The sequence below is a fragment of the Ammodytes marinus genome (genome assembly GCF_949987685.1).
Source record: "Ammodytes marinus genome assembly, chromosome: 20".
NCBI lineage: Eukaryota > Metazoa > Chordata > Actinopteri > Uranoscopiformes > Ammodytidae > Ammodytes > Ammodytes marinus.
The window spans coordinates 7,596,257-7,609,653 of NC_137224.1; the positions used below are offsets into that span (position 1 = coordinate 7,596,257).

At 40.6% G+C, this 13,397-nt stretch overlaps 1 protein-coding gene across 1 annotated transcript in view; it reads left to right on the forward strand.

Moving 5' to 3' along the window:
- The window catches only part of chst15 (carbohydrate sulfotransferase 15), a 32,865-nt gene extending 20,267 nt beyond the window's left edge, over window positions 1-12,598 (forward strand). The window contains exons 3-8 of the mRNA XM_080048927.1: window positions 1,752-2,091; window positions 5,439-5,582; window positions 8,511-8,667; window positions 9,588-9,744; window positions 11,309-11,456; window positions 12,163-12,598. Coding sequence (XP_079905053.1) covers window positions 1,752-2,091; window positions 5,439-5,582; window positions 8,511-8,667; window positions 9,588-9,744; window positions 11,309-11,456; window positions 12,163-12,362 — 1,146 coding nt within the window. The 3' untranslated portion in view covers window positions 12,363-12,598. The remainder of the gene's footprint in view (window positions 1-1,751; window positions 2,092-5,438; window positions 5,583-8,510; window positions 8,668-9,587; window positions 9,745-11,308; window positions 11,457-12,162) is intronic.
- The last annotated feature ends 799 nt before the right edge of the window (window positions 12,599-13,397 follow it).

Below are 13,397 nucleotides of genomic sequence, written 5' to 3' on the forward strand. Positions count from 1 at the left end.
TGATATAAGTATGATAACTTCTACATATTTGGTCCAAAATCAAATATGCACACCTTTGTGCCATGCGCAAGTCATATCCAGAAGCTCAAGCAGATCTGACTAAAAGTCAGAGAGATGTGTGAGTCAAAGACACACAGACAGACAGACATTTCTTGCTTTATAGATAGATAGATAGATAGATAGATAGATAGATAGATAGATAGATAGATAGATAGATAGATAGATAGATAGATAGATAGATAGATAGATAGATAGATAGATAGATAGATAGATAGATAGATAGATAGATAGATAGATAGATAGATGACACAACTGCTCTGAAAAACTTCATGTCACTGCAGATAATTGTATATGTCCCAACCAATGTTTTTTTCAGAAGGGATTTACAGCTCAAAGTCATCTCACAGTCTTCCAAGACATTGGCACGTGTTTTACTTGCAGTGTCCATCTCACCTCAAAAGCCTGGTTCAATTACTTGTTAATCCTAATGATAATGGCTTGTGCCAAGGCTATTTGCAACTTAACTAATTTCTTATTGAACCAGCTAATGAATAGGAGAGTGGGGCCGCGGGCCAATCAATACCACATCTGATGGGTCCGGCATTAATTGTCCTCAAAGAAGCCGTGTCTCACAGTGGACAAGGCATACCAACATGGGGTTTTAATCACCAAAAAACACTTTGAAATGCTAGTAGAATGCGATGGAAAGTTGTAAAAACACTTCCCAGCTCGAGTCCGGCACATTGGATATAAAAACAAATGTGACATAATGTAAAAGTAAATGTTGAGGGTGTGCACAACCATACTCGGTGGAACAGTAAATTACTAATTGCAATTTTTAAGGATAGCCTGATCCAAGAATTTTTTATGCAAAACAGTGGAATGTTCTTCAATGTTCAGTCGCTTGACCTCATTCCAACTAATCATATGTTTCAACTACCGAGGACCAGACTAAATAAAGCCCCCGAAACAAGGAAGAAGAGAAGATGGCTGCAGTACTGGCCAGCTAGAGCATCAACAATCAAAATACACAGAATGTGTATGTGCTTAAGTCTGTTGGAATGTAGCCCTCAGCTATTGCCCAAATGCTAAAACACATGATTTATAAGTTTCGGTGAACAGAAATGCAATCTCCTGGGGGGGGGGGGGGGGTGCCCTTAGCTCAGTTGGTAGGGCGTCCCCCCACGGGCCGGGCCCAGCAGCAGACCCGGGTTCGATTCCCGTCCGCGGTCGTTCTCTGCATGTCACTCCCCTCTCTGTCCCATTCTCCTCTGTCTCTCTGCACTATCAATAAAGCATAAAAATGCACAAAAAAAATATCTTAAAAAAAGAGGAAATTCAATCTCCTAAAACTGGAGTACTGGGCACACAATATTGCAATTCCCAAACTGGGAACCTCATATATTGTAGATGTAAACCATCTAGTCTGTCCCAGTCTGTCTGACTGCACTGTATGTGCATTTTATAGGTGCATTCACTTGCCAATTTGTCTTCGCATCTAAAGACAATTTCCTACAAGTGTGCCCCTCTACAGATCATATCCTGCTGTACACACTTGTTGAGGTTTTCCAACCTAAATTGTAAATTGTGTTGGATTAATGTACAAATATCAGTGAAATGACTGGAATGTATTTATTTTACACCGTGCAGCCTTAGCAAATATAATTAAAGGGTTTACCCAAGGCTTTGTCTGAAATATTTTTATGTATCTGGGAAGTACTGCAACTCATTGCGTTTCTTTGCATTTACAGATGTTTTCTGTTATCCCCCGCAAATTCCTAAGTGGGGTCAAAAACCCCTGCTGGTATGAGGAATACACTGGGAATATCACTTCGGACCCATACAGGACAAACTTGTATGCACGCTATTCAAGACGCTTCCGGATGGTGTTTCAGCACTTGAGGAACACATTCCAAGAACACTTGTTTCACCGCGATGGTAAACTCTACCGCATGCGGTGCCTTCCTTATTTTTATATCATTGGCCAACCAAAGTGTGGCACAACGGACCTATATGACAGACTGAGGCTACACCCTGACGTCAAGTTCACCACTTTCAAAGAGCCACACTGGTGGACCCGCAAGAGGTTCGGTGAGTAAAAAAAAGAAAAAGTAATTTGCTGTGGTAGAGACCTCAAGGCTGGTACAAAATAATGAGAGCACAAGAGCTTTATAAGTGTGAAATGTGACTCTGCTCTACAGTATATCATTTTGGCAGAGCCATACCTCAGGGGGCTTCAGAAAAGCAGTCAGTGGCTGTCTTATGAAGGGATCTCAGCCTCCAAGGCAAGGCTGTCTGTTTCATGAGCATAATTAAATGTATTTTCTGTGTTCTTAGTGTCGTTATATTGTTATGATTTGTGACTAAATTCTACAGTTTCCTCACATATCAGAAGTTAATTGGGAAGGAAGTCCTTTGGATATTGACTGACAGCTTCACACTGTGTGAAACAGAAACAAATGATTTCTCATCAAATATACCAAAAGCTGTAACCCCAATTGTCTTTTTTAATGTGAAACCTAGTGGGATGTAAGCACTGAATGTGACATGAATTAAGTATCTCTACTGCATTGCACACAGTCCAATCTCCCAATGCAATTAACTGACAAATGAATATTCAAGACCCACCTTGTGTGGTGCATAAGAATAAACTAGTTCTTAAACTTTTTATTATCTATCAGAGTTATTAGCCCCAAATGTATAACTCTAATGGTGGATTGAGGTTATTCTTTGCCCACCATGCTGGTATGCCATCATGACACTCACGTGCAACTTCCCCATAGATTGATGGTTGAGCCCATGCGGTGACAGTGCTCATTAACAGCTCAACTCTGACTACTTCTGATCGGGGCTGAATGTAAGTCACCATCATCTGTGACATAGATTTGTTTCTGAGGCTGAAACCACTTGAAGAGAACTCATGAGATAATATCAGCGTCTGAAGCCTGAACCTTTGAACCCACATGTGTGGGTGCACCGTTTCCTTCACTTGTTCAGGAAACTGCTATGTTTCACATCTACATCATTCCTCGTGACACATTTCCCTCTACAAAGTTTGCTTCCTTTAGCCTAGTTCTCACTTTATTGTATGGCTTTTTGGCTGCTCTCTCTTTGCACAGTGTGGTATTTATACTCATTTAGACGAGTTAAAGAGCAACCTTACGTTTAGCAATCATTTTATTTTACAAGGGAGCTATTGCATATTTTATTTTATTCTAATATTTAAATAAAAGCTGGTGGAGAGCTATGCATTATCACATAATCACTGGCTTGTTTCCGTTCAGGCTTTTTAGACACACACAACCTCCTGCCACAATCCTGGTTTACACTGTTGTTTGAACAGGTGGTAATATGTAATTTCCTCATACAAAGATATCAAACTGAACAAACTGAGCGGTAAGAGCTGCCTCCAAGCAGACATCTGGTCGTATGGCGGCTCTGTCATCTGAATGTGTGAATGCCATCGGGTGTTTCATTCACCATGTACATCTATGATGTGTAAAAGACCAACCCCAGCACCACCACAGATGGGATTAAAAGCCAATGCGAAATCTGGCAGGGAAATCCCTCTGTATTAAATAAATCCAACCCTAATTTAACTTGAAGAGGCTTTATTGCATTGAAAAAGTCCAAGATTCTAAATTTGTCTTGTGTTTGTGCTCCCAAAGGAGGCAATATCATCATTCTCAATACGTACATGCTTTCTGATATGTTTTATGACTGATACAACATTAAGATTCATGACTACTGGAGGAATCTTCAGCAGCTCAAGAGGCAGACATCAGGAGTGTGAATCAGCGTGTGTGAAATAGCGGAATAAAACCTCCAAAAAGCGAAAAGCATCAGATAAACTGTAAGGCAGCAACCTGTTCAAAGTCAGCAGTGATTATGAAATTGAAAGTAGATTAGATAATGATTTACTGAGTTGAAAGCTGTATTGAGTGTGTAGATATAATAATCTCATAATTCTCTTTAATCTCATCAGTGCAGCATGAGAACTACATTTTTTTATTGGCAATTTGTAACTACTTCTTAGCTTATCAATGACTGACAAATATAAAAAGTAGGCTGAACCATTGCAGCCAAGGCGATGCTTTTGAAGTGCCTCCAGTTGCTGACGATGCCCTTAATCCCTTTTGAGGCTTTTAAAACCGTACCGGTGAATTGATCAGTAAGCATGCAATACTTATTTTCATGTGTTTTGTTCGGTTTGAGTTGATAATTATTTGGACCTCAAAGCTGCAGGATGTGGATGAGTTGTATGCATTAATTTGTCCGCGTGGTGCTTGTGTTTTCTGCAGCCTGTGATGTTGCAAAGCAGAAAATGCTGCTCTGTCCCAAGGACATAGGTCCCTCTCAGTTATTGTCCTCCCTCACTCCTTGTCCTTTCATCTGTGCTGCCACTTCTTTCCTTTTCTTTCTCCATCCCTTTTTCTTGTGTTGCACATGGAGCCTTACACTGGTAATCAGCATTTTCTCTTAACACCTCCTTTGAGAAAACTCTGAATTCAAATGGTCTTGTTTTGTATTTATTTATTCCATAGCCCTAAAGGCACCACATTTCAAGGTGCAGCAAAAGGTGATTTGATGGCGATCTGCACCACATAACTTTCTTAGAGGAGCAGTTTGAATCTTAATCAAATGTGTCTGCTGTATATAGTACCCATCAAGAAAAACAGACTATTCGAAAATCTTGTGACGCCTCATTCATATCAAAAAGCAAAAGGGATGGGGTAAAAAGAAAAACAGAAATACTCCTGCAAAGCCCTGCAAGACACATTAGCCCTATCACATCTTATACAAGTGTAACAGTGCTTGATTAATAATGATCTAGGCTGGATTTTTTGAAAGTTTACTAGAGTTTTCTCATCGTGTTTTCCTGCTAAACAGAGAGAGGTGTTATACTGCGACACCATCAAAGCATCACTGAAAGTTACAGACGCCCGCGCTACCTCATTATCCTGATGCTGCATGGCTTCTCCTAAATCCTACACCGAATCTCCACAATTGCCTAGTAAATTATAATTACGCAACAGACCTCGGCAACTCAGATGGAAAACACATTTTCTGCGTTTAAAGCATTAAGTTGACATGGGCTTTTAAAATGAAAGAGTGAAAACAAACTGCATCTGAACTTGGATTTTATAAGATCCTAGGAAGCTAGGGCAACACAAGTGCGCTAACAACTTCCCTTAGTGTGATCACAGAAAAACATGGAGAGGGAGGCAGGAATACAAACATAATTGATGCCATCTCAGTGCTACAGATTCTCAGTCAAAACATGTAAAATCTCAATATGTGTAGCCCCATACAGAAACGTGTCAGCCTGCCTTTCCTTTCTATTACATTTAAGATGGCCAGCAAAGTTAAACTTGTACTAAAGATGTCATTATGACCCTTAAAGGCAATCTAACCTCCCGGTCTTATTACGCCACCAGGTATCATCCGTCTAAGTGAGGGCTTTCATGATCGATACCCAGTGGAAGACTACCTTGACTTGTTCGATCAGGCTGCCTACCAAATCCAGGGCAACCTCACAGCAAATGCCAGTGCAAGCCCAAGTCAACCGAATATCATCATAGGTAAGTGAAATTACTCAATTCACTTGGTGATACTCTAAACACCCCAGTCCCACAGTTTATATATTCTGTCTGCATGTTATTTTTGTTGTGTTTGTTGTCCATCTGTTTATTGTTTGTTGGCGTGCGGCCCATAACTGTACTGTGAAGTGAAAAAGAATTTCCCCTTGGGGACAATTAAGTCTAAAGTCTATACTCTATGGTAAATTCCAACAACAATTACAATCAACTCAAATTTAGCTTTTTAACCAAATCACTTTTTCCCTGTGAGTATGTTGACATCAGATGTAGCTATGGACTTTTTTCCATATGGTAACCAATGGCCAGATAATTCTAAATTGCTGATGTTAAAAGCATCCAAAAGTAAAGCGTGCAAGGGTGAAAGCCACAGGACTTATGAAGAACACATTTTGTTTGAGCTTTGGATTGTCCGTGAATCATAATGAGCCCAGTAACTGCTGTATCTGGTGACAGCAAGTTTTGTTTCAGCATTTGTGGCGTCTTTATAGATTCTGTTACCCCCCTTTTTTGTGAAAATCAACAAGCTGTCCCACTAGTTTAAATCTCAACCTTATAGACTGCATATACGTTTGAAAACTGTAGGGTCTTGCTTGTCTTCTAGTCAGCGACAACAAGGATGTGTTACTTTCTTTTTCTTGCGAAATTAATGGAGAAGAAGAGGAAATTACTATTCAGTGTTTCAATCGAAATAATTGAAGGTCTTTTGTCTAGTTGATTAGGTCATATCAGTTTCAGGATTTTACAGATAAACTTTTAGTCAAATAAAATCGATAATTTGAGTTTAGAGTTATAGATTTGAACCTCTGTGTTTGGATAACGCAGCCTGTGAAAAATTAATTGTGTCAAAATTTGTAGTCGAGAGTAGCCATTTCAATTGGTCAGATACAAACGTAATCAGAATTTATGTAAATTTAAGTTTATGATCAGTGTGCGATATCATCTAACCAAAAGACGTTGATCTGGATCAGGCCCAACATAACTCCAATGACCGTGGGATTTGGAATAAAGACAAGCTCAGTGACCTTTGTCAGACCCCAATCTAACTAAGTACTGAAGTTTAACCCAGACACAAAATGTCAAACGGCTTTTCACAATATCACGTGATACTCAGCAAACTTTGAATTGCACATAGTGAAAGGAAGTTGCTGATATATTACATAAGGATTATTTTAAGATTCACATCTTAGAGAGATTTGAAGAAAACAAGATACAAATTAATGTGTGAAAATCTCGGGCAGCTGATCAGATCTCCAGGCAGTTTTAGTTGCACAAACATTTCCTATTCAAGGTAATCTCTTCCTTCCTTTTTGGTCGGTATCAAATCATGTCAGAAGACGGCTGTTCCCCTCCGCCCTTCTGTTGGATCATATTAGTTACTCAGGTCATGTATCACCACGGTAATCTGTGTGGGGAACGTGAACTGACAGCACTCTGTGGCCCTGTGAGGCTGCAGCCAATAACATTTGGCCGTGGGTGACCTGACACTTAGCTGGGACTTCGCTTGTAATCTCGCCTCCAATATTACAAAGCCGCTATCAAACCAGCAGGTAGCAAGGGCTGAGAATGGAGCCGCTCCGTAGCAGTCACTCTCATTCTGTCAGTAAACTGTGATTTTTAAGGGCGCTGTTGGCTCAGCCCTAAAGAGAGGCTCCAACATCTTAAAAATACTGGACTTCCTTCTGTTTCACTTTGCCCGCTTCACTGAAGTGCCACAGAAAGAAATCATTGTTGTTTGTGTCAGGACAGCAATAATATCCACAGTCAGACAGGAGGAGTCTCACAAACCTCCTGTCATATCCTGCTTCCAAGCGCCTCTTGGGTTCCATCCGTCTTTTCCAGTCGAAACACAATCTCAAAGAATGGAAAGAAAAACTGATTTAAGTTTTGAACAATAGCCCTTTTCACACTGGGCTGAGTTGGTGCACTGAGCGCAGCTTAGCGTGCCGTGCTGTTTTGTTTCCCGCTTTAAATAAATAATCCTTGTGGGAGGAGGATGGTGGGGAGCGTGCCAAAGCCTGCTCTGTATTCACACCATGCCCTTGGAGAGGCCCAGCAAGGTGCAGGCCTGTGGCTATGGATCCTGGGCTTTTGACTCTCTTAAACCACTGGCCAACACCAGAGGCACGCTGCCGGTCTGGCTCCGCCATTTGTTTGCCCTGTTATGGCCTCTTCCCATGGAGCAAATAAATGGACACAGTGAGCTTTAAATAGACTAGATCACAGTGTGTATCATTTGAAGCACGACAGCATTAGCAGCGATCCTGTTTCACTCTCACCGTCCTGGCTACGGTCCCGTTCTCTGAGGAAAGGAGGCAGATAAGGCCCACGTTGTTTTCCCTCCTAATACATCACGGCTTCACTTCACAGATAAGAGGATAATGAAGGTACTGACAGCCTAATGAATCCTGGATTTCATTTCTCAGCGCAGCCGGATAAAGATTCTGCTCTCAAATTGTATGAGAAACTAAGTCCTCCGACTCGCAATGAGAACCATCGCTGTGCTGTGTGTTCCGTCACTGTGTGGTTTCGCAGCAATTCCACAATTTTGCGAACAGCTGGAGATGCAATTACTATTGCTTTTTTATGTGTGCACTTGCTTCAGAATATTTCATTTTATTGACTTGTCGCGTATGTGTTGGGAACATGCTGTGTCTGTTAGTTTTTCCCTAAATTTAGAGGAAATTATATAAAGAAGTTGAAACACACCGATATGTGTTTGGCTTATGTTTTTCTTTAGAAGTACATTTGGTAGGTAATGCATCTGTTTGTACTGATCTTTACAAAAATTAGTGGAAATTAAAGGAGTTGAATATTTTTCTTATTCAATTCAAACACTATGCATGTATTATATTGTGTGTGTTTGTGTGATGTTCTGCCTTTTTATTTGAACAACTGTGGTTGTAATTGCAGGAGAAGCCAGCGCGTCCACCATGTGGGATAACAACGCCTGGGTGTACTTCTATGACAACACCACAGAGGGAGAGCCTCCTTTCCTTATCCAGGACTTTGTGCACGCCCTTCAGCCTGATGCCCGTTTCATCGTCATGCTCAGGGACCCAGTAGAAAGGTGGGAGTAATCTCTGTTTCACAGCCTACCATGGCATATCGGCAATAAAATGGCAGTTACGACGCAGACATAGTTTTGACACACAGCGCTCACCTTGGTGCCTCTATCGCAGCTGTTTAAGCTGTATATAGATACTTTACCTGTTTATAGGAAACAAAAGACCTGTTGTCACAATGAAGATGGGTTGACTTTTATTGCTAATTTTTATAAAGTCGCCTTTATCAGAGGAGTAATGATCTTATTGCTGAATGTCTGGGAGCCGTACTGTTTGAACTGGAATAACGTTATGCTGTTAACGTTGATTCTTACTTAACATGCTCTTTATACTTACTTTTAAATATGTTATTGATATAATACCCCATCTATATTCACACTCCTATTAAACTGTTCTTCAGTACAGCATAGCAATCTCAAAAAACTTTTCAAAAGCTGGTTTTAATATCCACTTTTTCAAATGCTGTCCATTCAGTTCAAAGTAAACTGAGCCAATGGCACCAACACCGTAGTCGTGTCATTCAATGTCTATCTGTCTCTCAATTTATCTATACATCTCATTCTCTAAACATTAAATTGTTTCAACTGCTATCCGGGCATTCAAACAAAGATGACTATATTCCTCTATATTTATCAAAGTCGATAAAGTTCTCTTACCACCATTATTTCTTCTTTCCCCCGGTGATCCATTCAGCCTTATCCACACTTAGGATGCATACCTGCCTGTTAAAACAAAATAAATTCTACTTTACAAGAGAAATTGCAGCTGTGCCTTCTTCATTATCAACTACATTACCTGTGGAGCTGCAATGTGAATGTGACAAAACACGGGTGAAAATAAATTGAACCCACCTGCCTTTAAAAAAAATCTGATTGTGTATTTTCATGTTCAAATGTGTTCACAGATCATCTCTGTTGTCTTGCAGGCTCTACTCTGACTACCTTTACTTCGGCATTGCTAATAAGTCCGCGGAGGATTTCCACGAGAAGGTGTCAGAGTCGTTGCAATTATTCGAGGGGTGCCTTACAGAGTACAAATTGCGCTCCTGTGTGTACAACACTACGGTCAACAATGCCATGCCAGTGAGTATCCCCGGTCCCGCCCCCTACTCCCCAAATAAACTGACTTGAATGACCAGCGTATTAGCTTTGGTGGAAAGAGAGCAATAGAAAAGGAATGAATAAGACAGATGGAGTGCAGTCCACTCTTCATTAGCACATATACTGAAGCTTGCAGGACGGACTTTATGAAAGGGATTGGGAACACTGTTGAACCACCTACTGTCGAGAGCCCCTCTTTGTACTGCGAAACCTAGTTCACTAGTGGTGTCAGCTTCCTTCTTACCCACAAAACAGAACAAGTGTTAGTGCCAGCCAATGCAGGGCCCCAGTGTTGGGCCCCAAGCCAACTTTTCCCACAGTGCCCAAGGGCATGGGGGAGGAGGAGACTGACCCATCCTCTTTTGGCTCCCCCTCCAGGCAGCCTTATATTCCTCCTCTTGCTCCAACTGCAACTGACAAGCTTTGTGCCCTTCTGGGAGCATGCTCACACTCAGCCACTGGCCTAATTGTCCACCCACTAATATCCTCAAAAGTTATTAGACTGTGTGAAAAGCATTACAGCTGTCCATGCCTGCAACTCCTCGATAAAAAGTTTGGAGATCAGTCAGATTAAGAGTCCGGAGAGAAAAGATGAATAAACATCCGGAATGAGAACGCGATTGGCCTTCACTGTTGTACCAAATTGATTTAATAAAGGAAGAGATGCTGGCCTGGCTTGTAATCATTTGTTCTAAATGGCCTTGCAGTTTTGCAAAAGAAGCAAAAGGACACAGAGAGTTACGAGGTATTTTGTTTATGCCTGAATGTTCAGCAATTAGCTGCCTGTCACACAAAAAAAATCCAAAAATCAATTTCGCATAAGGCTTCCTAAAAAAGCTGGTGAAATCTCACAAAAGATTTATTTGTTCCTTTTTTGGGTGTTATTGATTTTTGTACTTGTTCAATCAGACATTCATGACATTTTCAAATTGCTTTTTTTGTCCGACCAACAGTCCAAAATCCAAAGCTATTCAATTTACAGTGACATTAAACAGAAAAGCAATGCAACCTCACATTTGAGAAACTAAAGCCAGCAAACGTTTTGAAAATTCCTGGATCACATTAAAAGGTGGGCTGTGTATTAACACAGGATTTTTGTGTCAGCGCACAGACAGTTAGTACAGGTAGTCGATCGTGGGGAGATATTGATTTTGACAATAAGAGATGTTGACAACAATCATTCTCCAGAATCGCTGACTGCGCCTTTAATGGGATGACACTTACAGCATCATGTAGGGAGTGGTACTATCTGTTCAGCTGGCAGAGAGGGATGCAGGTTTCTGATTCTACAGAACACTCCATATTTCTCAGATCATTCAGCCATATGATTCCAGCATGTTAACATGCCCACACGGTGCCTAGCATAACCCCAGCAGAATGCATTGGGAGGATGAAAGAGCTGGTGGAATTCCCTCCCTCAGTTTCCCCCTCCCTTCCACTGTTCAAGTTTAACCATGCATGCACCACCGTGTCCCTCCGCTGTGGAGGACGTTTCTTGGATAGTGCTCGGTTATCTCACATCGATTCTCCTGTTTTGTGTCCTCAGGTCAGATTGCAGGTTGGCGTGTACATTGTGTACTTAATGGATTGGCTGACCGTCTTCAGCAGGGAACAGATTCTGGTCCTGAGGTTGGAAGACCATGCCTCTAATAGGAAATACACCATGCACAAAGTCTTTGATTTCCTTAACCTGGGTGAGTAAACAGCAACTCATTCCAACATATGACCTTGCACTCTGACCAATACAACACAAGACAGATCACCAACAGATAATGAAAGGATTTGTGATGTGTGTGCTGCAAGTTGATTACATTTGTTATATGTAGCCAAAAATCACAAGTAAAATTAACCTCAGGAGGATTACACTTGACCGGCTGTCATCAATTCGTTTCAGCCTTGAAGGGAGATAATGAGGGTTTTCTTCTTCGGCCTACTTCTATGTTAAGAAATTGCAGCACATGTATTGCATCAGAAAATATTGTCGATTTAAGTCCTTTGAAAAGAACATTTAAATTCAGATACAGTGTCATACCTTCAATATCAAAGGTTCCATTGGTAGTGCATTGCCATTAGTAATAGGCCAGTTCTACTGCAGTCAAAAACTTTTGAATTTAGTTTTTTGGAAGCCCCCTTATATCTGTACCACTGAATCATCCAATCCATTAAATTGCCCAAAAGCGCAGACTCAGCTCTTCAAAGAGCTGCCAACATCAGCCAAGGTGTGATTACCTCCCAAAGGATCAAATCCTCCGCTCAGAGCACTGCTGCTGATACACAGTGACATTTCAGTGTCCTATACTATATTTTCTTCCAAATTTTTCAGTGCTGTGGCAAAATCTGAAGTGGCCCACAAAGAAGGAAGGGTATGTGAAATAAGTGTTTGTATGTGTGCTTCCACAGGGCCGCTGACAAAGGAAAAAGAGTCAGAGATAACAAGAAGTCCAGCTTCAAACACCAGGAGGCTGGCTGACAAAAACCTGGGACCAATGTTGCACATCACTAAGGAGATCCTGCGGGATTTCTACACGCCGTTCAACGAGAAATTGGCCAAAGTGCTGCGGAATGACTCCTTCCTCTGGGGGAACAACTCTAAACTCTGAACAACCCTACTCCCCTTTACTTCAGTCAAGAAAAACCACTGATGTGTCAGCCGGCCCGGCTTTGTTTGAGTTTCATCTCTCTCAAGTGCCCATGGAAATCAATGGGCTATTTTTTATTATTTAAATTATTTTTTAAGTTATAAAAGCAGAGATGAATCAAAGATAGAAAATAGCACAAGTGAGTGTGGTGATTTTGCGGTGTGTGTGTGTATGTGTGTGTGTGTGTGTGTGTGTGTGTGTGTACAAGAGAGAAAGAGATATTGGCAAGTGTTGATTGTTCTTTTTTGTGACCAGATGTACAACATTAAATAGTGAATTTAAAGACATTAAAACAGAGTACTATCTTGTCATTTTTTTTGTTTGGCTTGATTAATTAAAAGATAGTCCACGTCACAGAACTGAAAAGATAAACTACTGAATTAGTTTGACCTTTTTTTTCTTCCAACACAACAGAGATTAACTTTCTGCCGTTGATCATAATCAGTCAAATCTTTTTAAGTGTTTGACAGACATACAGTATAATAAAAGCTGAATTTGGGCTGTCTTTGTTCAAGTCACAAAGGTTTAGTGAAACGATATCAACCTCTAGTGGAAATTACATGTAGTTGCAATCTTAAAACTGGACCCCATTTAGCATTATGATACTGCGTTCTGTTGATATGACCACAGCAAAGGCTGTAAACAAAGGCATTCAATTTCATTAAACACTGTCTTCAAATGAAAACTTCAGACAGTGACATTTCTGCATTTGGAAAAAAATTGCATTTAGAGGGAGAATAAAGGAAACAAAATGATTTTCCTCTGTCTGATGTTCTTATGTTATTACTACTTAAAAAATCTAGTAAATTCATGTAATTGAAACAAATCCTTAAGATAACCGGAAATAAATCGTCAATCACTGCTGAATTATTTAAATGAAAGAAAAATTAAATATTTGACATATTGAAATACTGTATGCAGTGAAGTTGGTTCATACCATTTCTGTACACCAGAGGGCAGACAATACTTACCAATATACAGTTGCAACTTGGACTT